The 27,593-nt window shown below is 38.0% G+C and overlaps 1 protein-coding gene across 1 annotated transcript in view; it reads left to right on the top strand.

The window, feature by feature from the left end:
• ANTXR1 (ANTXR cell adhesion molecule 1) overlaps positions 1-27,593 on the top strand; it is a 309,785-nt gene that overhangs the window by 77,301 nt on the left and 204,891 nt on the right. Inside the window, exon 9 of the mRNA XM_043987300.1 lies at positions 24,107-24,167. Within this exon, the coding sequence (XP_043843235.1) occupies positions 24,107-24,167 (61 nt within the window). The remainder of the gene's footprint in view (positions 1-24,106; positions 24,168-27,593) is intronic.

Here is a 27,593-nt window from a genome sequence, read left to right as displayed (position 1 = left end):
TAAATTTTATGTAATTGACATTGCCTATTTTATTTTTTTATGATGACCTCAATTACTTGTTTCTTTAAGGATCTTCCCCTAATATATATCTGAAAGGTAACTTCTATAATTTTGAAAAGTTCTAAAATTTGAAATTTCCTATAATTTTAAAAAATATTTTGATCCTTTATATTAATTCAACAATTCATTTGGAGTTCAGTGTGGTATTTTTTAAAATTAGAGTTGTTTCTAGTTTTTTTGATTCAGAAAAATAAAGTCAACAAATTATAGAATTGTGTGATTTCTGAGTAGGAAAGGAACTTAGATGTCATTCAGTCATATTTTATAGGTAAGGAAACAGGCCCAATTCAAACACTGGTAAGGTGTTGGAATGGCTTCTCCACTTCTTACTTAAAGTTTAGTCTCCTTTCTACATCTTCAGGAGTGTTTTGTCAAAAATTTTCACTTCTGAAGTCATGACATGATTTTTTATGAACAAAACAAAAAAGGAGTAAATATCCCAGATTTAATATTTTAATGGCCAAATAAAACATAGAATGCTCAAGATCATAGGATTATTTTTTTGCAGGGCAATGAGGGTTATGTGACTTGCCCAGGGTCATACAGCTAATAAATGTCAAGTGGTTGAGGCCAGATTTGAATTCAAGTCCTCCTGAATCCAGAGCTGGTGCTTTATCCACTGTGCCACATGTAGGAATTTTTTAAAAATTGTATCAATACCTTTTGTTTTCATATTACCTTAATTTCTGAATATATCCTTTCTGTTCCCTTTCCAAGTGAGCTATCCCTTCTAATGAAGAATAAGAAGAAAGAAAAATTTTAAAAAGAAGGCTAGGTGGCGCAGTGGATAAAGCTCCGGCCCTGGATTCAGGAGTACCTGAGTTCAAATCCGGCCTCAGACACTTGACACTTACTAGCTGTGTGACCCTGGGCCAAGTCACTTAACCCCCATTGCCCCGCAAAAAAAAAAAAAAAGAAAAAAGAAAGAAAGAAAGAAAGAAAGAAAGAAAGAAAAGTAGTTCAACAAAATCAATCAATATGTAAATAAAATCTAACTAGGTGGCACAATGGATAGAGCACCATGCTTGGAGTCAAGAAGACCTCAGTTCAAATCTGACCTTAGACATTTACTAGCTGTATGACTTGGGGCAAGTCACTTAACCTGAGGCAAGTGGCAGAGCAAAGGTGAGAAGCTTCACCTCCTAACCCTTGATCTAGCCCAAAATGCATGGACTCTACCTTGTTTTGGAGTTAATGTTTTAAATTGTTCATATACTACCAAAAGGATAGATTCTCCTCATTATCACAAGGGCTATAACATGACAAAAAGAGAAGAGAAATTCCCTCTCCTATTTGGATATTACCATTGCTGTGATACCCAAATGTGACAGAAAACCTCTTCTGAGCCTATAACTTCAAAATATCATATTTATGCAGGTGACTCTCAGATCTGTACTTTCACCTACAGTCTCTTCCCTAAGTTTCAGTCCTCAATTCCCACTGTCTGTCCTACTCCTTGATTCCTTAGTCCTGTCAATACCTCAAATTCAATGTCCCAAACTGGATTCATTAGCTTTCTGCTTTGTCCCCACCAATCTTGTCTCTTCCCAACTCACTTATTACTGTTGATGCACTTCCCCCCAAGTCACTAGACTCAAAACCTAAAATGATGATTCCTCCTTCTCATATCTAAATAGTTATTAAATCCTTCAAATTTTACTTTAATGACACCTCTTACATCTGCCCTCATCTGATCACTTTAAGGGCACCTGGACTATTTCAAAAACCTCCCAACCTGCCTCCCTGACTCCTTTCTCTTCCTTCTGAAAACCTCCTTCACATAAGTAACAAAGGAATCTCGGACTGTGTCTCTCATAAGCAGAGTGCTGCTTTTGAAGCCAAAAGCTCTGGGTTCAAAATCTGACTCTGCTATATACTTCTTGTTTGACTTCGGGCAATGACCTTCACCTCTCTTGAGCTCAGTCTTTTCATCTGTAAAATGAAGGATTTGTCTTAGATGAACTTTCAGGTCCTTAATAAGCCTGTGATGCTGGGAAACCACCTTCAGTGGTTTCCTGTAAAAAAACCCCACAAATCTGTGTTTAAGATCCTCCGCAATCTACAGACAGTCTACCTTTCTAACCTTATTTCATTCACATTATTCCCCTTTACGCAATATATGTTCCAGACAAATTGGACTACTAGCTGTTCTCTGATCTTATCCTAGACTTTCTCGCCTCCATGCATTTGTTTATGCATGCCTAGAACAGTGCCTCTTGCAATTTGATTCCTTCAAGGTTTCATTCAAATGTTACCCCTTCAATGAGGCATTGTTTGTCCGCAAATTTTCTTATAGTATTTTATCTGAATCTCTCCTTTTCTTTTTACATTTAGAATGTAAGCTTGTTGAGGGCAGCACTTAGCACAGCGCCTATCAAAGTCAAGGCATTTAAGAAATGCTTGTCGATTGATTCCTTTATCACATTTTCTCTTGTATCATACTTATATCTACAACTCGTCCACTTTATGAGAATGTTTGTTAACAGCAGAGATTGTTTCATTTTTGTCTTTGTATTCCAAGCACCTAACACAGTGCCCCATACATAGTTGGCACTTGAATGGTGATTGGATCAAATTGAATTGGACTAGATTTTGACATTGTTTCCACTAGTATTTGGCAGGAAGTTGAAAGAAAGAAAAATCTTTGGGATAGTTGGAAGACTCAAGCTTTGAAGTCATCCCTTTAAGCTGGTAAAAATATAAGGAAGAAAATATTTCATTGTTTTTTGGTATTGTGGTTTCTACAGGGAATTTAAAAAGACCACAACTCATAAATTTAAAGCAAATCTTCTAGAGAAAATATGTAGGGTGGATTCAACAACTGCATATGATTTCTTTGTTTGCTGAAGGCAATGAAGCAAGGACCTGCTTGAAAAACTGGGGTAAGGGGAAATTGTAACTGGGCTACAACTGCACGATTTTGGCTAGCTTTTCACTTAAATTAAGAATCATTGAATTACTGAATATTAGAAATGTCAGGAAGTTTAGAGATCATTTAGTCCAACCTGCCTCATTTTGCAAATTTCCCAAGAGTGAGAAATAATTTACTCTTTGTCACACTAGTATGGAGTGGCTAAAACAAGACTTGAACCCTTGAATTCCAAATTCATGTCTAGTGCTTTCTCCCAATATTTAATAAAGTTGCTGCTATGATTCCCAAAAAAGCTATTTCAAACTTCCTTATAGCTTGCCTCTAATAAGCTCCAAGGGGCTTAAAAGTCAATGCCTTTAATGTGCTGAAGTATGAGCAAAACACCTCAATTACTGTTCCCCAAATAATTCCACTTACAGCATCTGTGCTAGAATAAACATATGAGACCATTCTTGGCTTCTTTATTTGTGGGAAAAGTGCAATTGGAGTGGAAGACCAGTTACAGGAGACCTAGTTTTGCTTCCAGGATCTGACACTTACTAGGTCACCTTGGACAGACTGTCATCTGTGGAGAATAATTTCGCAATCTGTAAAATGGGGCTAATATTTGTGTTAGCCACCTCACATGGTCATTGAAGGAGAATGTTATAAAAACATGATATTTTTTAAATGGATAAACCAGCATTGGTAGGTACAGGCTTCCTGGCAGCTTAAATTTCTTCCCATGCCCATCAATCCTCCCACTTTAATTTTTCTCCCACAGATCCAGGAAATGGCTGGTTTTCCTACTTCCATTGCTACCTCTTGCTTCCCTTATCTTTTCCCTATGGAATGAGAGACAGAATGAGGTATATATCACACTTGTTGTCTAGTGTGCTACTGGAGTTATAATGATGCTTTAAATAAACTTATAGAGGATAAGCTTACATCCCACGATTTTTATTCAACTACAAATAGCAGTTATATTACCCACCCATGAATAAATTCATAGAACATTACTTATAGCAGAATGATGGTAGGATAGTGAAATTGTCACAGGAGCAGAACCTCATCAAAAAAGATACAAAGGTGGGAGCTAGGTGGTTCAGTGGATAGAGCACTGGCCCTGGATTCAGGAGGACCTGAGTTCAAATCCGGCCTCAGACACTTGACACTTACTAGCTGTGTGATCCTGAGCAAGTCACTTAACCCTTATTGCCATCCCCCCCCCAAAAAAAAGATACAAAGAATGAGATGCTATTGATAATACCACCCAACCAACTTTCCATGATATGGCATATTGTTGTTGTTTAGTCATGTCTGATTTGTGGTTTTCTTGGCAAAGATACAGGAGTGGTTTGCCATTTTTTCTTTAGCTCATTTTGAGATGAGGAAACTGAGGCAAACAGAGTTAAGTGACTTGCCCAGGGTCACACAACTAAGAAGTGTCTGAGGTAAAATTTGAACTCAGGTCTTCCTGACTCCAGGTACAGCACTCTATTCACTGAGCCACTTAGATTTCTTGTGATATGGCATAGCATATGATAAAGTAAATAAATGTCAGCTAGGATGTTATCTAGTCTATAAAGTCTGTGAGTTCTCAGCCAATTACATTATCTGTGAAGACTTGACAGGAAATCTGCAATCTCAGCCAATTAGGCTCTGGTGATGCCACCCTTTGGGTTAGCACACACCAGCTACTGTGATGTGACTGCTACTAAGAAGCCAAGAAATGGATGTGGCAGCATAGGATTATAGGCTGGCCCTACTTGGAGCAAGTGGTGTTCCTTCATGTTTTAATACCAGAGGAAGGCAAGATACATCAAAACAAAATCAGAAATGCCAATACCCTCACTACTGGAAATGCTTTGGGGCAGATGGTGCTTATCACTAAGTCAGACAGACCACCAGTGCGCATGAAATGGATTGAAGCCTTTATTCTCTACTGGAACTATATCATAACAAAATTGGAAACAGATCATACTAGTTATAGGCAAGGATTTGCCTGTAACTGCTTTTTTCCCAACAATATCCTCAACTTCAAGTTATATAACAATATATTACAGATACATAAGGGGAGATCACAAGAATTAGCTACTTTCCTACATGCAGATTGATGAAAAAGAGAAGGATATGCACAGAATCAAATTCTGAAAAGCCCTTTTGGAGCTTGATGGCACAAATGCAGCTACTAGACCCAGCATACAAAAAGAGAGCAATACAAGAAAGCTGGTATCTGATAGAGCCATTATGGACAAACATCCTTTTTTTGTCAGATAGTGTAAAAAAAATTTTCAGAATCTACACACAATAGTAAAAGCTTTGCCTTGCTATGCCCTAGCCTTGGATTACTCTCACCATCCACTACTTTTGTACCTAGTCACATGCTGCTAAACAAAGTTGGAGAGAATCATGAAACCATGCTGACTGGTTCCACTATAATGTTTTGTTTTTTCTTAATCTCCATTTATTTATTCAAAGTTTTGAGTTCCAAATTCTATCCCTCTCTCATTCCCTTGCTCTCTACCTTCCCCCCTCCCTGAGGTGGTAAGCAATCAGATATAGGTTATACATGTGCAATTATATAAAAGATTACCATATAAATAATTTTACATAAAAAGACTCAAGTAAAAAAAAGAGAAAGCACAAAATAGCATGCTTCTGTCTGTGTTCAATCAATATCAGTTCTTTCTCTGGAGGTGGATAGTATGCTTCATCATTAGTCCTTTGGGATTGTCTTGGATCATTGCATTGCTAAGAGTAGTTGTCATTCACAGTTGCTCATAGAGTGATAATGCTGTTACTGTGCACAATGTTCTCCTGGTTCTACTCATTTCACTATACATCAGTTCATATGTGTCTTTCCAGGTTTTTCTGAAATCATCCTGCTTGTCATTTCTTTTTTTTTTTTTTTTTTTTTTTTTGCAGGGCAATGGGGGTTAAGTGATTAGCCCAGAGTCACACAGCTAGGAAGTGTCAAGCGTCTGAGGCCACATTTGAACTCAGGTCCTCCTGAATCCAGGGCTGGTGCTTTATCCACTGAGCCACATAGCTGCCCCCCTGCTTGTCATTTCTTATAGCATAATAATATTCCATTACAATCATATGCCACAGCTTGTTTAGTCATTCCTCATTTGATGGGCAGTCCTTTGATTTCCAATTCTTAGCCACCACAAAGAGTTGCTATAAATATTTTTTGTACAATTTTGTACAATTTTTTTTGTTTTCTCTTTTTTACATCCTATTCTATTCATCCTATCCTATTCCTTTCCCCATAATATTTACTCTATTATCTATCTTCTTTCAGCCTATCCCTCCTCAAAGGGGATTTGCTTTTGACTGCCCCCTCCCCTGATCTGCCCTCCCTTTTTTCACCCCTCCCTCCTTATCCCCTTGCCCTCCTACTTTCCTGCAGGGTTAGATAGATTACTCCACCCAATTGAGTGTGTATGTTATTACCTCCTTGAGCCAACTCTGATGAGATTAAGGTCTTTGAGTCAATTCTGATGAGTGAAGGATTCATTCACTGCCTCACTTCTCCCCCATCTTTCCCCCCACTCCATAAACCCTTTCCTGTTTCTTTCATGTGGGATTTCACCCCCATTCTACCTCTCCCCTTCCCTCTCCCCCAGTGCAGTCCTCTCACCCCTCAATTTTACCCTAAAGATGTCATCATGGGGCAGCTATATGACACAGTAGACAAAGCACTCACCCTGGACACAGGAGGACCTGAGTCCATATTTGGCTCCAGTTACAAGACACTCACCCACTGCTTGTCCCTGGGCATGTCACCCAACTCTGACCACCCCACAAGAAAAAAGATAAACACAAAATAAATACAGATATCATCCCTTCATAATCAATTCCCACCTGTGCCCTCTGTCTAAATTTATTTCTATCATCTGCCCCAATACTGAGAAATTTCTTACAAGTTAGACATACCATCTTCCCATGTAGGAATGTAAACAGTTTGACCTTTTAACATCCCTCTTAATTTATTTTTCCAACTTACTTCTTTTATGCTTTTCTAGGGTCTTGTATTTGAATGTCAAATTTTCCATTCAGTTCAGGTCTTTTCATCACAAGTACTTGAAAGTCCTCTTTTTCATTGAAGTCCCATTTTTCCCCTGAAAGATTATAATCAGTTTTGCTGAGTAGGTGATTTTGGGTTGTAATCCCAATTCCTTTGCTCTCTAGAATATCATATTACATGCCCTCCAATTCTTTAATGTAGAAGCTGATAGATCTTATGCTATCCTGACTGTGGCTCCACAGTACTTTGTTTCTTTCTGGCTGCTTGCAATATTTTCTCCTTGACCCGGGAGCTCTGGAATTTGGCTATAACATTCCTGGGAGTTTTCCTTTTGGTATCTGTTTCAGGAGGTGATCAGTAGATTCTTTCAATTTCTATTCTATCTTCTGTTTTTAGAATATCAGGGCAATTTTCCCTGACAATTTCCTGGAAGATGATGTCTAAGCTCTTTCCTTGGTCATGGTTTTTAGGTAGTCCAATAATTTTCAAATTATGTCTCCTGGATCTATTTTCCAGGTCACATTGCCCTCTATTTTTTTATTCATTTGGATTTCCTTTATTGTGTCTTGATTTCTCATAAAGTCATTTGCTTCTATTTGCTCAATCCTAATTTTTAAGCAATGATTTTCTTCAGAAAGCTTTTGTACCTCCTTTTCCATTTGGCCAATTTGGCTTTTCAAGCTGTTGGGTTTTTTTTTTATGACACTTTTTCATCACTCTCATTTCTCTTCCCATTTTTTCCTCTACCTCTCTTACTTTTCTCTCTACCTCTCTTATTTTATCTTCAAAGTCCTTTTTGAGTATTTCTATGGCATGAGACCAATTTGTATTTTTCTTGGAAGCTTTGGATGTAGGAAGCCTGATGTTGCCATCATCTTCTGAGTGTGCACCTTGATCTTCCTTGTCACTAAAGAAATTTTCTATGGTCCACATCTTTCTCTGTCTGCTTATCTTGCCCCTCTTTTATTTGTCTTTTAAATCCTTCTTAAAGTTGGGCACTGCTTCCAGGATGTACTGTCTCAATCTTTAGGGGGCCTAAGGTGGTATTTAAGGAGGGGCAGGTTCTTCACTCACCTGGCCTGTTCTCTGGTCTGTAGATAACCCCAGGCCAACTTTCTAATTAACCAGGCAATAAAACTTTGTGTGCTTTGGTTGTTAGCTCCTACAAGCTTGCTCCCTTCCCCCACCTGGGCCACAACCACTCAAGCCTACTTCCTGGTTCCTAGCAGGGGTGAAACACCCAAGTTCCACCTCAATGCCAGCAGAGACCCCTGTGATCTTCCCCCAGCCAACCACTCAGCTCTCTAACCAGACCGTGAGCTTAGTTCCAGACAACACTGGTGCTGCAGCTGAATCAGAGGCCCCCTGGGGGGGGGGTCTCTTTGTCTGGCAAGGCCTGCCTGGGACTGGATCTGTGTCAGCATGCCTGTGGGGTTGAGCTCCACTTCTGTCCCAGCATAGTGGCCCCCTCCTGCTGACCTTCTAGGTCAGCTTTGTCTGGAAAATAATCTCAGTGTGTTCTTTTGTGGGTCTTGCTGCTCCAGGAATTGTCCTATGGCATTATTTGGAGGCTTTTTGGAGCAACTGTGTTGCAAGTTCTGAGAGCGTACTCAGTTCCACTATAATGTTGAGTGGGCCCTCACTACAGCAAGGAAATCCTTTTATACCTCCTTAAATTATCCACTAGCACACTTACTATGGTGGCTTTTCCAAACCTTTTCATCTCTCTTCAAATCTCCAATGGTACCTACTGTACCCACCCTCTGAGAGAAATGATTATTTCTCTCTTGTATTAAAAATTAATTTTTTAATTAAGACCAAGGATTTCCCCTCTTCTACTTCCTCATCCAGAAATCAACCGGTGTGGAAAATCTCTATTAAAGACTTAACCAGAGAGGACAGCTAAGATCTAATCAAAGACAGTAAATATAATTATAAGTTTAGGCTAATGGGTGCATTCTTGCTCATTGTGTTTACTCAAACAGGTCTGGAAATATGTTGAATTTCCCTTTTATCAGACAGGTAATATGGAAATTGATGTCTCTTTGACCAAGATGTGGGTGATCCAAGTCATGTATCCCAATATCCTCATTTTAATATAGCCCATTCTCTCATTGTTAACCAATCAGAATTGATTGCCACCCTCAGGAACAGATGCTCTTCAAAGGGCATATAAATTGTGAGCCCACCACCATGAGGGGTCTTTTGTCTAAGAGAGAGACATCCAAATGACCATCCTTTTATTAATAAACATGTTGACATTCTTTTTTTTTACATTCTTAGTAAAATGATTAAATTACCCAGAAACTATGTCTCTTAAACATTTTAAATGCCATACCTCTTAGCTACAGACATTTTTTATAATTAACTGAAAAAAATGTGGCCATTTCCTAAAAACTCCCTCTTTTCCCATATACCTCCTGTCATATCACTCATTTACCTTCCCCTGCTATGTCCTCCTTCACCCCAGTGTCACTCAAAGAGATGATGGCAGCTTCTCTTTACTAAGGCAAACCCCTCTACCTGCACCCCTGATTCCATTCCATGTCATCTGTACCAGCAAATTGCTCTTCTATTTGTCATCCTCATGCTCACTAATCTTCAGTATCTCCCTGTCTACAGGATGCTTCCATGTTGTTTTCAAAAATACCTGTGACTCCCTCATTCTTTAAAAAAAAAAAAAAGGAAACAACAGAAAAGCTCTTTTGATCCAACAGTCCCTATTAGTTATTACCTCGCCTTGCTTTCATGACTGTATTTTCTCTCCTCTGATCTCCTCAGTCTGGATTCCAGTCTTATTTTTAAACAGGAAGTGCTCTCTTCAAAGTTACCAATGGATTCTTTTTTTTTTTTTTTTAGTGAGGCAATGGGGGTTAAGTGACTTGCCCAGGGTCACACATCTAGTAAGTGTCAAGTATCTGAGGCCAGATTTGAACTCAGGTCTTCCTGAATCCAGGGCCAGTGCTTTATCCCCTATGCCACCTAGCTGTCCCCTCTGATGGATTCTTAATTGCCAAATTGACTGGCCCTTTTCTCAATCCTCCTCCACATTTATGTTTCTTTATAGCCTTTTACATGTGCACTGTCTTCTTAATACTTTTTCTCCTCTAGGTTTTCATGGTACTACTTCCTTCTACTTCTCCTCCTATGTAACTAACCTTCCACACAATCCCTTCTCTGTACTCATTTAGCCACCATCTTGGTTCAAGCCCTCATACCTAGACTATTGCAAATAGTTCTCTGGCTGGTTTCATTGCCTCATATCTATCCTCACTCCAGTGCATACTCCATTCAGATGCCATAGTGATCTTCCTAAAGCACAGGTCTGACCATAACACTTTCCTACTCAATAAATTCCAGTGGCCTCCTATTTCTTCCAAGATCAAATTGAAAATCGTCTCTGGCTTTTAAAGGCCTTTACAACCTGGCTTCTTCCTACATTTCCAGTCTTCTTCCACTGGAATACTCTCCCCATGTACTACACAGCAGTAATACTGGCCTTTCTGTTCCATATTCATGAAACTCCATGCCCCTAATCTGCCTTTTCACTGTCCCCACTGCCTGAAATGCTATTCTTCCTCACCTCCACATTCCAGTTTCCCTGGATTCCTTCAAGACTCAGATCAAATGTTTCAAAGGGGGCCTTTCCTGCCCCCTTCCCAGACATTCTTCCCCCACCAATCCTTGTCACTTCCCTCTGAAATCACCTCCCATTTACATTGCATATATTTTGTATGTACATAATTGGGATTTATCTTCCCTCTCCTCACCCCACTAAAAATTGGAGCTCCTTGAGAACAGGGGCTATAGTTTTGTCTTTCTTTGTATCACCTGAGCTTTTTACAATGCCTGGTTTGTGGTAAGCACTTAACAAATGCTTGTAAAATATAATACCTCTAAGGAGGCAGACGCTTGAAGATAATACCAATATATCCATGCATTAGAAAATTCAAACTACATTTCACCCAGTTAATGTCAACAAAAAGGTAATGTGTAGGATAGAATCTGTAAAGCAAAAATATGCCAGAAATTCTTAATACCATTAGCCAGCGGGGCAGCTAGGTGGTGCAGTGGGTAAAGCACCAGTCTCGTATTCAGGAGGACCTGAGTTCAAATCCAGCCTGAGATACTTGACATTTACTAGCTGTGTGACCCTGGGCAAGTCATTTAACCCCCATTGCCCCATTAAAATTTTTTTTTTAAATACCATTAGCCAGTAATTAAAAGTGAAAGCCAAATGCTTAAAGTGATTCAATGAATTGAAGCAGTGCAAAGAACAAAACAAACAATTAAAAATCCATAATGATATACTCTGGAACTTTGCAAAGCAAAGAAATTCAAAAGAGAACCTCAAAGAAGACATATGTAAACAATTTCTGATCACAGTTTCTGATCAGCTAAATAGTCAAAAGAGGTCCAACACAATGAAAAATACAAGTTGTATCAAACATCAAACAAAAAGCTTGTATGCTATTAACATAGTGGACAAGATGGTTATGTCAAGGGAGGTGATGAAATCTCTATCTTCTCTATAAAACTGGTAAATGGCTGGTTTGGATAAGATCCATTATTATTGACTTGAACATCTCAAGAGATACATGAATTGTTAGCAAGGCATTTTAACAGTTTCCTCTCTGAGTCAAGCTTGATCCCATCTTTCTTTTTTTTTTTTTTAGTGAGGCAATTGGGGTTAAGTGACTTGCCCAGGGTCACACAGCTAGTAAGTGTTAAGTGTCTGAGGCCGGATTTGAACTCAGGTACTCCTGACTCCAGGGCCAGTGCTCCATCCACTGCGCTACCTAGCTGCCCCGATCCCATCTTTCTTAACAAAAAGCATCACATATTTATTACCCAAAGATAAGAATATCAATGACTTCTCCAAATATAGGCCAATTAGGTGTTTATATATTTTATACAAAGCTCTACCAGCTTGTTTTGATTTTAAAAAACTATAAACATTTAGAACAAAAGGATGTGCCAAAAAAAAATCTCATAGGTATAAAACAACTCATTATCAATTATTACAGTCTTTAAGTTTCTCATTCATCACTTAGTTTTGTACTGTAGATATATAAAAGAGATAAAAAGAGATAAAAGCAGAATCTAATATATATATAAATATATATTAAGGATATTATACATATGAGAGCTATAAAAGAAATATATAAAAGAGATAAAAGCAGAATAAGAACACTAGAGTATTTGATTTCCACTCAAAAAAACTGTTCCTTATTAAGGCATTAAGTCAAGAACAATTGATATAAAACGTGGCATCTTCCAAAGGAACAGTTTAAACTCATTGTGATTCTGTCTAGTCTTAAATCAATTATCATACTCATGAATAGAACTGAGTATGACTTTGAAGTCAAAGAGGGAGTCAAAAACATTAGTTTAATCAGTGAATGTATATATGGATGACATCAAGTTTATGTGATTCTACTGAAAAACATATTAAATAGCTTCATCTTGTGGAAGCTTTTGCTAATTATATAAAAATTTCATTTGGACTCAATATGTGTAAAATTCTTAATGCTTATTAAGAATAGAAATTGAAGGCTTTGAGCTTAAATCAGACTGTCAAAATGAACTAAAGGATGAAAACAATACTTAGAAATACCTTGGTCTTCTTGAGGTGAAATACACTAAACTTTAGACTATTATGGAAAAGGCCTCATCTATAAGATTATATGTGTTAGGAGACTGACAAGCATACTGACATCAAATCTGAATAGGAAGAGCACATTTAGAACAATTAGTACTTTTGCAATAATTCTTAATGTTTACTTTTGGCATAGTAAATGCTTTAAAATACTTTGGCTGGTTACTCCTCTTTGAATATATTTTTAGTTCCAGCTCCATAATTTAAAAAAAAAATCTCCCTTTCCCCACAGTAGTAATAGTTACAGATGGTTGAAAATGCTCAAAAGTCTACATGAGTATTGTGTCAATGACATATGATCATAACACCTGGGCTCATTGGCTATCCAGTCTCCCAGTTTTATGTATAATTGGGGATAGTTTACCTCTTTTACTTTATAAGCTGATAATCTTGGATGTTCCTCCTCCTTGTGACTTTTCCCCTTCTTTCCTTCTTCCTCACCCTATTCTTGCAGTTAGCCCTCATGGTAGGACCATAGATGTAAAATGATGGTTCTTTTGCTCAACAAAGGCTGAACAGAGTTTTATTTATATTACAGGGAAAGCTTCAGATTGGTTTCTATGTCCCTCCAGCTTCAGATAGGAAAGCCAAAGATAAGTTTTTCACCAGGTTGACTGAAGTAACTATCAGCTGAACAAACAACACCATATTCCCACTTGGCTTGTGGTATGAAGTGATGCTTACTTTCCTAAGTGTAAGGCTCAATATTGAGAACAAAGAAGCCTCAGAAATGTATATTGCCAGTTTAATCATTGCATAGCTTATAGTAACCTCTTGTGGTTAGTCCACTCAATCCTAGGTCTTCCGTTTCTTCATCCTTTGTCCACAGATGAACAGATGGACATACCATGAACTAGAGGAATATGCTTGAAATAAGAATATGCATAGAACAAATTACCTGGGGGACTGTTCTGAATTATGTAAACCCTCCATATAATCACACAGATACACAGAACTCACACAAATGGATAGGTAGGAAAAAGACTTATTGGTTGTATATAAGTTCCCTAGATCCACATCTTTTAAGAATACTCTAACCTATCAAGCACAAGAATAGTAATTATAGTCATTCCTCTTAGATGCACCAAGGCAGACCAGCCCAGATTGATTAATATCAGTGAATATATATTTCATTTTACTATCAAGTTTTCTTTGACTGATAATTAATCTACACAAGAGAAACAAAGTGAAAGAAAATAAAAACAAGTGGATTTTACAAAGAAGAAAGAGTCTCTTCCTCTATTTTCCAAGGACAATTTCCCTGGCTGCTTGGTCTATCTTGTGCTAACTGCCCTTGTTTATGTACTACTGGTCTCTCCCACTCTTGTAGCTGCCATCTGGATATGAAGCAAAAATACCCAAAAGTCAGTGAAGCTAGTGATTCATATAAGAAAGAAAATAATTTGGTCTGTTGTGTATTAGAACTATTTTTTATTTATGAATATCCATGATAGCTGGTTCAGAGTCTGAATTCCATCCCTCCTCTGTCCTTGAAAAGATGAAAGAAATGCCAAGGGCTGTCCTTGACAAATTTATGAAGTCTTGGAGTGAAGATTAGTTCTTTGTAATCTCACATGAGTCAGTGCCCTCATGTTGAGTTTTAGCTGTCTACCCAGCTCTGCCCAACTGCTCCATCTCTAGAACCCAGCCTTCCCCTTTCTGCCCCATTAAAGTCCTGTGTCCCCACTTTCTCAGCATTTTATGCTCAAGTAATTGCTGAACGTGTTACGTGCTATTAACAGGAGTTTTTTCGAAAAGGCATTACCTTAACAGGAAGGGACAATCTCCACAACGGTGGCAGGCTAGTGACAGGAAACTCCCTCAAATTCTTATGCCATGTAATTGTTAGAGACAATAAAGTATAATGGAAAGAGTGCTAGACCCAGAGTCTATGATCCAGTTCTGACCTTGACATTTGCTCACTATGCGACTATGGATTAATTTCACCTCTCTGAGCCTCAGTTTCCTCATCTGTAATAGGAGAATAGTAATACTTGTGCAACCTACCTCACAGGGTTGGTGTTAAGAAAGTCCTTTGTAAACAGTAAATCATTTAAAGAAATGAGAACTGTTATTATTATTATCTTATAAAATAAAAGAATTATTTGCCCTAATCCCATATTTTCCACCTACATTAAGCTCATTTGTGACTTGAGGGATTAAAAGTCATCTATCTATCCTGAAACTTGCCTAAAGCACTTTGGATTTCTCCATTCAAAGGAGAGATATTTGTTACCATCATGTTTTCCATTGTATCTTACTTAGGTAAAGGTAACATGGTAAGAAATAACCCTGGATTTGGAGTGAGAGGGTCAAGCTTCCAATACTGGCTTACAACTTCTGTGAGAATGTCTCTGGTCCTCACTTTCCTAAAAGGCAGAGGGTCAGTCAGTCAATAAACATTAATTAAGCACTTACTATGTGCCATACATCATGCTAAATTTGGGGAATATTAATATTAAAAAAAAAAAAGTCCCTGCCCTCAAGGAGTTTATAATCTAATGGGAGAAGACAACACAGGAAAGGAAACTGAAAAGTAGGAGTGGGGAAAGGTATCAGGGAAAGTGCCCAAGGAAAAATGGTGGGAAAGTCAAAGAAGTTTCAAAATAGTACAGCCAGGTGAGAAATGAGGAGATATTTTGACCTAGGCTTCCTCCTTAAAGGGAGCTTTGGAGTTCATCACAGTTCTACCCTCCAATCAGAGGGACACAAAGTTGGCTAGGTGAAGTTCCAGTGTTGATGAGATGTTGCAGGATGATGAGGTTTCCCCAACAATGAGTTTCCTGGGATATGGTGGTCAAAGAACTCACAAAGTAGTACAGTCAGGTAAGAAATGAGAAGTTCTGACTAGATAACTTTAAGGTTCAATCTAGATATAAATGTTTAGATTTTCTTAGAGCACAGAGTCTAAACCTCTTTGCTCCTATCATATTCTACTCTGTATCATCCTTATTCAAAAGGCAGCAGTGGTATAGACACTTGATTCTTAATCATGGTGCTGACACACTTAACACTATAACCCTAAGCAAGTCACTTAACCTTTCTAAGTCCCTTTTTATCTGTTCAATGAATACTTAAAAGGAATCACAATACCTATCTTACCTACCTCACAGGATTTGGGGGAAGAGTGCTATGTGAATGTTAAGGCTTTCCACAAATGTGAATTATCAAGATGTCTTACCCCTTTATTAGAACCGAAGCTCTTTGGAGGCGGGGATTGTGTCTTAGTTTTCATCTTTGTATTTTTTAATCTTTCACCACCTAGAAAAGTGACTTTATACAGAGAGTGTTTAATAAATATTGGATTGAGGAGATAAGCACTCCATAGCTATAATATTACTTATTGATAATAATTAATAATACAAAATTAATAATAATAAGTGGTAGTTATTAGTAATATTATTAATATGTAATAATTATTAATAGTAATAATAGCTAATATTTACTCATTTGGCTTCCTATCACATCACACTATTGACTCATATTGAATTTGTAATTAATTAAAATCCTTTCATCTTTTTCACATGAACCACTGTCTGCACAAGTACAAGATGAGGGAGACAGACATATTGGGACAATAGTTCATGTGAAAAAGACCAAGAGATTTTAGAGACCTACAAGCTTGGTGTGAATCAATAATGTGGTGTTATATGATAGCCAAAAGTGTTAATGTGATCTTGGACCGTATTGATTGTATCATAATGTCTGGATGGGGAGAGATGATGGTTCCTTTACATTCTGCCTTGGACAAGCCATACCTGGAACATCATCTTCAGGTGGGCTACCATATTTTATGAAAGATGTTAATGAACTATACAGTATCCAGAAGAGGGCAAGCAGAAAGGTGAAAAGGACTCAAAACCTTTATAGAAACCTATTAAAGAAATTGGAGACGTTTAGCCTGGACGGGAAAAGTGTATTCAATTCATTTTAAGCCTAATCAAACAGTGGCTGAGTAGCCACTTGTCAGGGATATCAGTGAGATTCTTGCATAAATTGGACTAGATGACTCTTCATCCTTGAGATTCTATGATCTTTGTAAAGTTCTTTTCATTTCCTATTTCATCTCACAATAATCATAGTATTAAACCTTCTTAACAGATACATAAATAGAGTTCAATGAACTTAAGTAGTTTTCCTACATCTTTTGGCTGCCAGTCCTGTGTCCTTTCTACTATACTACTACAGTTTTTGCTTCCTATTACAGTTACCTGTATCCTGGCTGGTGACAAGCACATGCACTGGCTGGTAACATGAAAGTCCTTTCCTCTTTGAGTCAGTTTGGACTCTGTTATTTTCATGGAACACTTACTTCCTCTCACCTCTCTGAACTCCTTCATTCCTTTTCAGATTCATCTGTCCTCTCTTTCAGCCTTGATCTCTGCTCTTTCCCCTTGTTTAGCCATCTGTCAATCTTTTATTTGCTAGCCACCCTTTCTTCTACTGCTACCCTCCCCACAGATCAGGCAGAACCATTACCATACAATTCAGGCTTCTAAGGAACTGGGTGCTCCCCACAAATCCCACATAGTTACTATCTTTTCTCCACCTTTTGATATCAGGTATTTGAAATCAATGGGAGTTGAAGTCCCAGCCAAGCGCTGCTCAGACCCCTCAAAGATAAATTTTACTGTATTTTGTTGTAATGCTTTTCTTCCAGCTGTTTTAGTTTAAGATTGGAAAGGCAGTCTTTCTTCTGGATTGGATCACAGTGCTTGGCTGACATTTTTTGGCCCTTCATACACTTTTTAGATTTATCAGCATATGCAGACACTTTCTGAGAGCATAATCCAGCCTGTGTTTATTCGGACAAACTCTGTTACTGTCTTTGTGGTCAAATATTCATTACAGTACAAATTCCATAGTAAGGTGTTTATAGTTTGGACCAAAGAGTGAGCTTGAGGTCAGTAAACTGCATGGGTGAGAATTTAATTTAGTTCTTTTTTTTTTTCATTGTGTTTTGTTTTATTTCTTTTTTTAAAGTGTATGAAGTTTGGCTATTTAAACATTTATTGTGGAGGTGAAATGAATACCAGAGGATTGCAAGTGCCCAGGGAGTTTCCATTCACATTCTTTAAGCTAACCTCAAAATACTGCTATTTATTAAAATCTTCCACTCATATAAGCTCTATTATTTGAAAGGAACCATGTAATTGCTTTCCATCACCAATTAATTATTTTCTAAGGTCTCTTCCAGTTCTAAGTCCTATCATTCCATAAAGATCAGAAAGAATCTTAAAATGAAATAGGCAGTTGTTACTAAAACTTCACCATTAGAGGGTAATCTAAGTTGAATTACTGAAGTGTCCAACATGGAGGGGAATCCATGTTAGTACAACTGCAGTCATGGATGAGCAGGGACTGGATTGTAGAGCTCTAGCACCAAAGGCCTGGTTGCTTTTGACTGCTTTCTGCCTGCTTTCTCTATAATTCTTTCTGTCTGATCTCTTGGCTTCAGTTCCCTGGTAATGTTTCTAGAATCTTTCTTGTGAGAAAGCCTTGCACTCAATCTTTCCAGTCCCCATTCCTACTTTCCTTTTCTTTTAAATACTATGCTTTATTTTTTAAATTTAAATTTTATTTTTATTTTCAGTTCCAACTTTTTCCCTCCCTCTACTTCCTTCACCTTCCATTGAGAAAGCATATTGAACATATGAACATGCAAAACATATTTCTGCATTAGCCATGTTCTGAATGAAAAAAAAAGAGAGAAACAGGAAAAAAATATATGCTTCAATCTGTACCCTGAACTTATCAGTTCTCTCTTTGGAGGTGGATAGCATTTTTCATCATGAGTCCTTTGAAATTGTAGTGGATCATCATATTGATGAGTTAATAGTCCTTCACAGTTGGTTGTTTTTGTAATATTTTTGTAATATTGCTGTTACTAAAAAATTCATCTTGGCATTGTTTGTTTCATTTTGCATCAGTTCATCTAAGTCTTCCCAGCTTTTTCTGAAACCAGCCCCTTCATCGTTTCTTATAGCACAATAGTATTCCATCACATTTGTATACTATAAATTGTTCAGCCATTCCTCAGCTGATGGGCATCCCCTCACTTTCCAATTCTTTGCCTCCTAAACAAGAGCTGCCCTAAATATTTTTGTACATGTGGGTGTTTTTCCTACTTTCCCCCAGAAATGATGATAGCATAATGGAATCTTGAAATTTTAAAAGACCTATGCCTAAATAGGAATCCCCTCTATGAAATATATAAAAATTGGCTATCTAGCCTCCACTTTAAGGGGAACTTGATATTTTATTAGACACTTGCAGAAAGCTCTAATTGTTAGGAAGCATTTTGGCACATCGAGTCTAAGCATTTCTCTGCAGCTTCCTCCTGATCCTTCTAAGCTGTAGCCTCTGAACAAGTATAATTTATATACAATATATATATATGTATATGTATTGCATATATTCTATACATACACAATACAATACACACATGTGCCTGTACACATGTATATGTATACATACATGCATATAAAGATGTTTAGATATTTATTTATAAAACCAAGTATAATACTTTACATGGAAGTCCTTGGCATACTTGGGAACAGCTATTTCCTTTATAGCTAGTAAGAATCCGTTAGCCTGATATAAACCATTGGTATTGTTATGGGCCTTGCTAGCATATCCCAGAAGTTCTCTGGGGTACATCAAAAAACCTTCTCCTTGAGAAACTAAACCAAAGGTCAGACACACCTAACTAGTCTCCCCCACCCCTCAGGGAAATGGGATTAGGTGTGGCTGCTGCCTTTGTGGTCTGAGGAGCAGAGAGATGGCTTGAGAGATCCGCAGCCACCCCTCACCCAACTTCCCCCAGCCACCACCAGTGGGGGATGGTCCTCCCCCAATAAGGGAACTTTCCACAGTCAAATGATTACCCCCATCAGTCCTCTATAAAAATATCTGCCTGTCTCCTGCTTGAGGAGATTGGTATCTCAGAGCCACGCCTCTGTGCTATGCCTTCTTCCCATGAGAAATCCAAGGATTTCTCTCTTGGTCTCCTTTCCCTAGCACCCTAAATAAACTATTATTTCATTCTAATTGGATTTGTGGGCAAGAGGGTGTAATTATTTAAAGAGGAATTCCTAAGGACCCTTACCCCTACCCCAACCTATTATCCCCATAACAGTATCCTCCAATAGTCCAGGGCAGCAAAGCTTTTGCCTTGGCTGGATAGAACCCAGTGGAAGACATACAATTTTTCCACAAGACACTGCAGTGCTGAACACTTTTTAATTGAAATCACCATCATACATTTAGAGCTGGAAGAGGCATTAAAAATCATATAGCCCAATCGTTCTCATTTTACAAATGGGAAAACTGAGGACCAGAGAGATACTATGATTTGCCCATGACAAGTTGAAATTCAAACTCAAGTCCTCTGACTCCAAATCTAGTTTTCTTTCTACCACAGTACTTTGCTTAACCCCCAGCAAGTCACTCAACCCTATTCGTCTGTTTCCTCATCTGTAAAATGAGCTAGAGAAGGTAATGGCAAATCTCTCCAAAATCTTTGCCCAGAAAATCACAGATAGTGTCACAAAGAGTCAGATACAACTGAAAAGCAATTGAACAACACTTTGCCTTTCACCTCTAAGCTCAGGTAGCCCTTAGCAAAGGTATGAGACTGGGTTCATCTACAATCAGAATATGCTTCCCAGATTCCAACCACTTGGTTCTGATCACCAAAAAGACATTTAAAAAAAAATATTGGAGGAACTACCCAGTTTCTTACTCTGATCAAATTGTGCCTTTAAACTCCACTCCCACAAATTCTCTAGTCACTAACAAAATCAAAATTAGCCTGGTGAGTTCTCACTTAGCAACATTATTTAATGAGGACTGCCATTGATCATGGAAGAGAGCCTTCTACTGGAGGAATTTGAGAGTTTAGTCCCTAAGATCTTACGGACTGTTGAAATCTCCAGCCAGGTATAAGTTATGAACACATGGATTCAGGCCTTTAGAATTAGAGTTCTACCATCAGAAACTCCAAAGAGTAAGACTTAGTTTAGAATGAGGACCAATTAGTGAAGGACTTTATAGTAAACTTTTGAGGGGAAATGTTCTTTATCCCTTCTTTTCTGATTAGGCAAACTGAATTCTAGTTTAAACTTACCCAACTGGGGTACATTTTAGAATCTCCACATCCCCTGATCTTCACAATGCTCCCAGGTATAAACTGGAAAATTTGATGAAACCAGGCAGTATGTCCCTTAATTTCTTCACAAACAAAACCAATGCAGCCAAGATTAGAAGGAAAGTGGGAAACAGGGAACATTTTTACAGGAAGTTTCTTAATAAGGGCTTCATTTTTCAAATATATAGAGAACTGAGTCAAATTTATAAGAATACGAGTTATTCCCCAATGAAAAATGGTCAAAGGTGATGAACAGGCAGTATTCATAAGAAGTCAGAGCTAGGGGCAGCTAGATGGTGCAGTGGATAAAACACCAGCCCTGGATTCTGGAGTACCTGAGTTCAAATCCAGCCTCAGATACTTAACACTTACTAGCTGTGTGACCCTGGGCAAGTAACTTAACCCCAATTGCCTCACCAAAAAAAAAAAAAAGTCAGAGCTATCTATAGGCATATGAAAAAATGCTCTAGGGGCAGCTAGGTGGCGCAGTGAATAAAGCACTGGCCCTGGATTCAGGAGGACCTGAGTTCAAATCCAGCCTCAGTCACTTGACACTTACTAGCTGTGTGACCCTGGGCAAGTCACTTAACCCCCATTGCCCTGCAAAAAAAAATGCTCTAAATCAGTATTTATTGAGGGCCCCCACTAGCATAGTTTTACTGTCTACTTCCTTCTCTAACTCATTTAACATTTCCTTTAGGAATTTGGATACTTTACCATTTGGTGCATATATATTTAGTACTGATATTATTTCATTGCCTGTGGTACCTTTTAGCAAAATGTATATTTCTTGCTTATCTTTTTCAATTAGTTCTGGTTTTGCTTTTGCTTTGTCTGAGATCATGATTGCTATTCCTACTTTTTTTTCTTACCTTAGCTGAAACATAATAGATTCTGCACCAACCCCTTTCTTCCCTTTTCCATATATGATTGTGATAGAAAACTATTTCCTTATAAGAAATGATAAGCAGAATGGTTTCAGGAAAACCTGAGAAGATTTATATGAACATATGCAAAGTGAAGTGAGCAGAACCAGGAAAACATTGTACAGTACACAGTAATAGCAATACTATATGATGAGCAGCATCCTTGCAACAACACAGGAAGGTGTTAACCCCATTGTAGAGATGAGGAAACTGAGGCAGACAGACATTAAATGACTTGCCCGGGGTGACACTAGTTAATAAGTGTCTGAGGCAGGATTTGAGCTCAGGTCTTCCTGAGTCCAAGTTCAGCACTGAGCTGTCCAGCTGGCTATTTATCATCTAACCTCCTCAAGTTGTTCAAATGTTTTTACCTTTCTAGGTTTCTTTTTTCTCCTTTGTTCTGTGTTTTAAAGATTCTATCTGGCTCTTATATTTTCATCAGGAATACTTGAAAGTCTTCTGGTTTTTTTCTGTTTTCTTTTCCCTGTAAGAGCATACTAAGTTTTGCAAGATATGTTATTCATGGTTGTAAACCTTTTTTCTTTTGCCTTTTGGTATATCATATTCAAATATTTCCTTTCCTTTAAGGTAAATGCAGAATAGTCTTGAGTGATTCTGACTTTAGTTCCTGGGGTTTTTCTTAGCCTTTATAATTTCATCATTGTAATAGGAGTTTTCTTCTTTTTACTCATGTCTCTAGCCTTCATTTCTGATGGGGCTTTGTGCCAAGGCCAACCTCTGCCTTTGCTCATACTTCTGGATGGGGTTGTAAGGCCTAGGACCTGTCTCTCCTGCAGCCTGGATTCCATCTGGTGGCTGTGGCCAATGCCCTGCTGATGTTCTGGATAAGGTAGCTGGGTCCTGGTCTCTCTGGCTTCTTCATCCCTATTCTAGAATAGGGACCAGGACAAGACTTGAGACAAGGCCCTATCTTCTTCTTTGGTTGTTGGCTTCTACTTTTGTGTAGCAGAAAGAACACTGACCCTGAAGTCAGTGGACCTGTATTCAAACCCTGGCTTTCAAGCTTATTACCTATGTTACCTTGGTCAAATCCCTTTAATTCCCTGGGTCTCAGTTTCCTCATTTGTAAAATAAGAGAGGTTAGTTTACATGGCCTATGAGGTCCCTTCCAACTCTACATCTATGATCCTGGTGATCTTGTTATCTTTCTCCTTTTTGTACAGTTATCTAATGAATGCTCCTTTTGTCCCTTGATATGGCTCTGGAGAAGGAAATGGCAAACTCCTCTAGTATCTTCACCAAGAAAAGCCCAAATGGGATCACAAGAGTCAGACATGATGAAAGTGACTGAACAACAACATTACTCTAATGGGCCTCAGTGGAATATTTGAGACTACCTTAGCTTTCAGGATTCCTGAAGGTCCCATGACCGTCCTACCTGACTACCTCTTTCCTATGTCTGTCTCCTTGTGCCCATCAAAAAGTGACTGTTTCCCCTTTTGTGACCTTGCTAGGTCATGACCAGAAATCAGAAATTGCACTGACCTCAGTCTTCCTGGAGGGTTTCTGTAATGAACACCTCCCAGGCACCTCCATCCTAGCTCCATCTCCTACTGGGTGATGGCTTTGCCCCATGCTGTTGTTTCTCCAGGTTGGAACTTGAGAACCCCTTTGCTTCAGCTTCTGTTTACATGTCTCACTAGCTTCAATTTCCCTTGCTGTCCTCTGAACAGAATGCCTACAGACTTCTGTCTCCTTGTATGGTTCTAACTGGACAGAGGAGCTTCTCAGTGTTTCTATTTGGTTTTACTGAATCACTGCTTCATCTGAAGCTTGTTTTCATCTTTATTGGGAGGGAATGAGGTTGTCTTTTTTTATCAAGAGACCAACTTGGCTGAAACTTCATCAATTTTGCTAGATGTCATACTACAAATATCATTACTTTCATTTTGTAGATGAATAAATAAGTGCTTAAAAAGGTTCAGTGATTTGCTAAGAGTCACATAGTTATTCATTGTGGTAGCTAGGTTTCTTGACTCCAATTCTACACTGGTTTCCATTCTATCATATTACATCTTAGTACTCACGCCCTTTATGATGTAGCTCCGAGGGGATTTCTCCCTCCTTGGAACTCCTATTGTTCTTCTCTCTCTCTCAACTCTTTGTCATGCAGCAAATGCTATTCGTTGTGGACAGGAACTGTGTTATATCTCTGTATACTTAGCACCTAGCATGCTATATTTACATATTTAAGTATTTAAGCCATCAAAAAAGAATGATCAATTTTGATGATGATGTTGACTAGTATCTGAAATATTCCCTACTTGAGAATTTGTATGTCATTTCAGTCTTTTTAAATGTGTACTTACAATTTCTCTTTTGGTAGCTGAAAATTATATTTGGCTCAACTTATCTTAATGCTATACATTCACTTCTCATAGATATTTTATTTCATTTCTTTTCCTAGATTTTGAAGAAGTCATGCATTGAAATTTTAGCAGCCGAGCCTTCAAGCATATGTGCAGGAGGTAAGTTGAAAAGAAACTGCTATCTGGACTTATATAATTCTCAATGTCCTTAATTCCAATTATAAATTTAATTTTTGTGTATAAGTATATGGATGGGTTTGTAAATGGCTTAATTTATTTCTTTATTGAACAAAAAGAAACCTGTGATGTTCTTAAGATTATTCATAGGATTTAGCTCTAGAAAGGACTTTAGTTTTATCTAGTCCAGCCTGTTTATTTTATAGCAGAAGATTCAGAGGAATGGATTTGCCTGACAGGTCACACAGGCAGAAAAATCCAGAGCTAAGGTGTGAACTCAGGCCTTTTGACTCTAAATTCAATATTCTTTTTTGCCCTTGCCAAAGTGACAGCTATAATTGCTGTTAATTTTTTTTTCTGGGACTTGTTGTTCAGTTGTTTTCAGTTGTGTCTGACTCTTCATGACCCCATTTGAGCTTTTCTTAGCAAAGATACTACAATGGTTTGCCATTTCCTCCTCCAGCTCATTTTACAGATGAGGAAACAGAGGCAAACAGGGATAAGTGCCTTGCCCAGGGTCACATAGCCAGTAAGTGTCTGAGGTCAGATTTGAACTCAAGAAGATGAGTCTTCCTCACTCCAGTCCTAGCACACTATCCACTGAGCCATCAAGCTGCTCCCTAGGACCCATAATGGCTATTAAGTACCTATGAACACACACAAATACACATACACCAACATGAAATCAGTTCTGAAACTTAGAAAGACCTGCTAAGATTATTTGATTTTTAATTCAAAGAATAAAATAAGCATTTCCATAACATAGTATAATTTTAAGAAGATGATTGCACAAAACTGCAAATCTAATATCTACAACATACTATTCCTTTTAAATATATAATAATCATATAAATTTCTTTTATTTTTATTTTTAAATTTTAAAAATCCACTTTGATTTCTCTAAGTTTGAGCCATAGGGATTTTTGTTTGTCTATTTTGTTTTTGTTTCTTACTAACCAGAGTTAGGTTTTACTGTGTTTTCAGCGGAGTAGAGAGGCAACGTGGAAGAGTGGTTAAAGAGCTAGCCTTGGGGCCAGGAAAACCTGCTCTTATATATACTGTCCATGCTATCCTCTACAAGTCACTTTACCTCTTAAGTCCCTAAGTAACTCTTCGAGATTAGAAATGTGGTGCTGACCTACTCTGGTTAAAGGAGTTTCCTCAGCTGAAAATTCTCCATACTGATAAAATCCCAGATTCAGCCCTAATCCTTTAAATGCAGTAAACTGATTTAAATTCTAAGTCAGACTTTCTTCTTGAGTTGATACCTTGAAAATGGCAAAAAAAAATTCCCCAAGATTTCTGACATTTTTTAAAGGTTAAAAACAGGAAGATTTTCAGATCTGAATTATCCCCTCTTGGCTTCCCCACCTCAAAATAAATAATCAAAAAGCTAAATGCTATTTTTTGATTTATCAATAGGAAATATACTTAGATGGACTTGGGAACTCATCATGAGTGGGGTTTTTTTCACCCTGTAGAACCACAACCTTCCTGTACTTTGTCATCTGTTGTGATTTTTGTCCAAGTCTTTCCACAAATCCCCCACAGAATTTAAGGTAAAGTGGAATAGTAGATAGAGTCCTGTGCCTGGTAACAACAAGACATAGATTTAAATCTCATGTCACATACTGACATGGCCCTGGGCAAGTCACTTGAGTGCTCTATGTCTCAGTTTCCTCATTTGTAAGATGAGGGGGTTGAATTTAATGGCCATTGTCTCTTACTGAAATATGATGGGAGAGCTTGCCATGAAGGTATATCCTTCAATAACCCAGGATTACTTCCCCATTGTGATGAAGATCAGAGGACTTTAGTGAAAGAATAAAAAAACATATAATGTAGATTATGGATGAAGCATTAAGTACTTTAGACAGCCAAAGCTATTTTCAAAATGAATCTTCTCTCTTTAATTTGAACATTTTTTTAGCATATCCTATAAATGAGATAGAGGAGGTTCCTTTGGGATTTCTTCTCAACTGGGTGGAGTGATTTTTGAAACAATGGGAAGAATTTACATGGAGTCAAATCAGTGAAATCTACTGATTAGACAACAAAAGACATAATATTTAGTGATCATTTATTCAAAAGAACTTGCTAAGTACCAGAAGAATAAAGGTGTTTCTCAGAACTGTGAACTAGCAGATCACAGATCGTTAAAGTCCAGCCCAGCTCTCAGGGACAGGTATCATTCCTACAATATTGTGCTGGTATATGACTTTGTGGCTTATTATACCTAGTGAACTCTGGTTAATATAGAATTGCCAAATATACTTGGCCCAGTTTACCAATTTTCAAGGAATTAGAATATAATACTGCTGTGGGAAATTAATCAGGAGAGTTCTTGCGATTAATTTGATGAGCTTGCAGAGTGGAAATTCTTTGTGACTTAATTGGGAAGATGCTTTTGGGATAACATGTAAAATGCTTTGCAAAACTTAAAGCTAAGGGTGATGACGACTGCGACGATGATGACGACAACACTGCTGGTGCTGCTGCTAATGATGATATCTCTTTAGAAGTTATCATACCCCCACAGCACTGCTGACAAGTCTAAATATAACTCACTGGGGTCAGTGTCTGAGGCTGCTGCCAAGAAGAAATGGCAACTCTTTGCATCCTATAGAGCAAAGCTTCTTAAACTGTGGGTCTTGACCCCCATATGGAATTGTGTAACTGGATGTGGGGGATGGCAAAAAACTGGCAATAATAAAAAGTTACGCATACCTATTTTATATACCTATATTCCCAGGATCACATAAAAATTTCTTGGATGAAAAGGGGTCACAAATGGAAAAAGTTTAAGAAGCCCTGTCCTAGAGGATAGGCTTCACTGATGGGATTGTCTTAGGAGACAAATATATTGGCTTTAAGTCTTGGGAGAATGGACTATAGATGGAGGAACTGTCTCTTTTCACTGGCCTATAAAAGGATCTTTAATTAAGGTATCAAGGTTGGGTTGTTTGTTTTTTTTTCTTTTGTTTGTTTTGTTTTGTTCTGTTTTTTACCTTTTTTCCCTGACTTAATTTTGGAATGATTTCAAAGAATGAAGTATACATGCTCGTGGAGGGAAGGGGGAGACAGAAACAGAGATACACACAGAGACAGAAAGACAGAGACAGAGTGAGAGAGAGAGATGGGGGGAGGGGAGTGGTTCTTCCTCCACTACCCCCCAGTGAGTTATGTGTGTTTACAAAAGTATTTCACCACATAGCTCTTCTGAAAGGCAGCTGTCAATTTTTACTGGGGGAGTAGGGTGTATGATTGATAAATCCTCTTCATACTCACACTCATGAACATTTAAAACCCCCCTCACACACACACACACACACACACACACACACACACACACACACACACACTTCTTGGGGGGAAAAAATAGAAGGGTAAAGGTGAAAAATACCTTCC

The sequence above is a fragment of the Dromiciops gliroides genome, chromosome 2 (assembly GCF_019393635.1).
Source record: "Dromiciops gliroides isolate mDroGli1 chromosome 2, mDroGli1.pri, whole genome shotgun sequence".
Taxonomy (NCBI): Eukaryota; Metazoa; Chordata; class Mammalia; order Microbiotheria; family Microbiotheriidae; genus Dromiciops; species Dromiciops gliroides.
The sequence above is the reverse complement of the archived record's forward strand: the minus strand, read 5'-3'. Positions and strand labels throughout refer to the sequence as shown.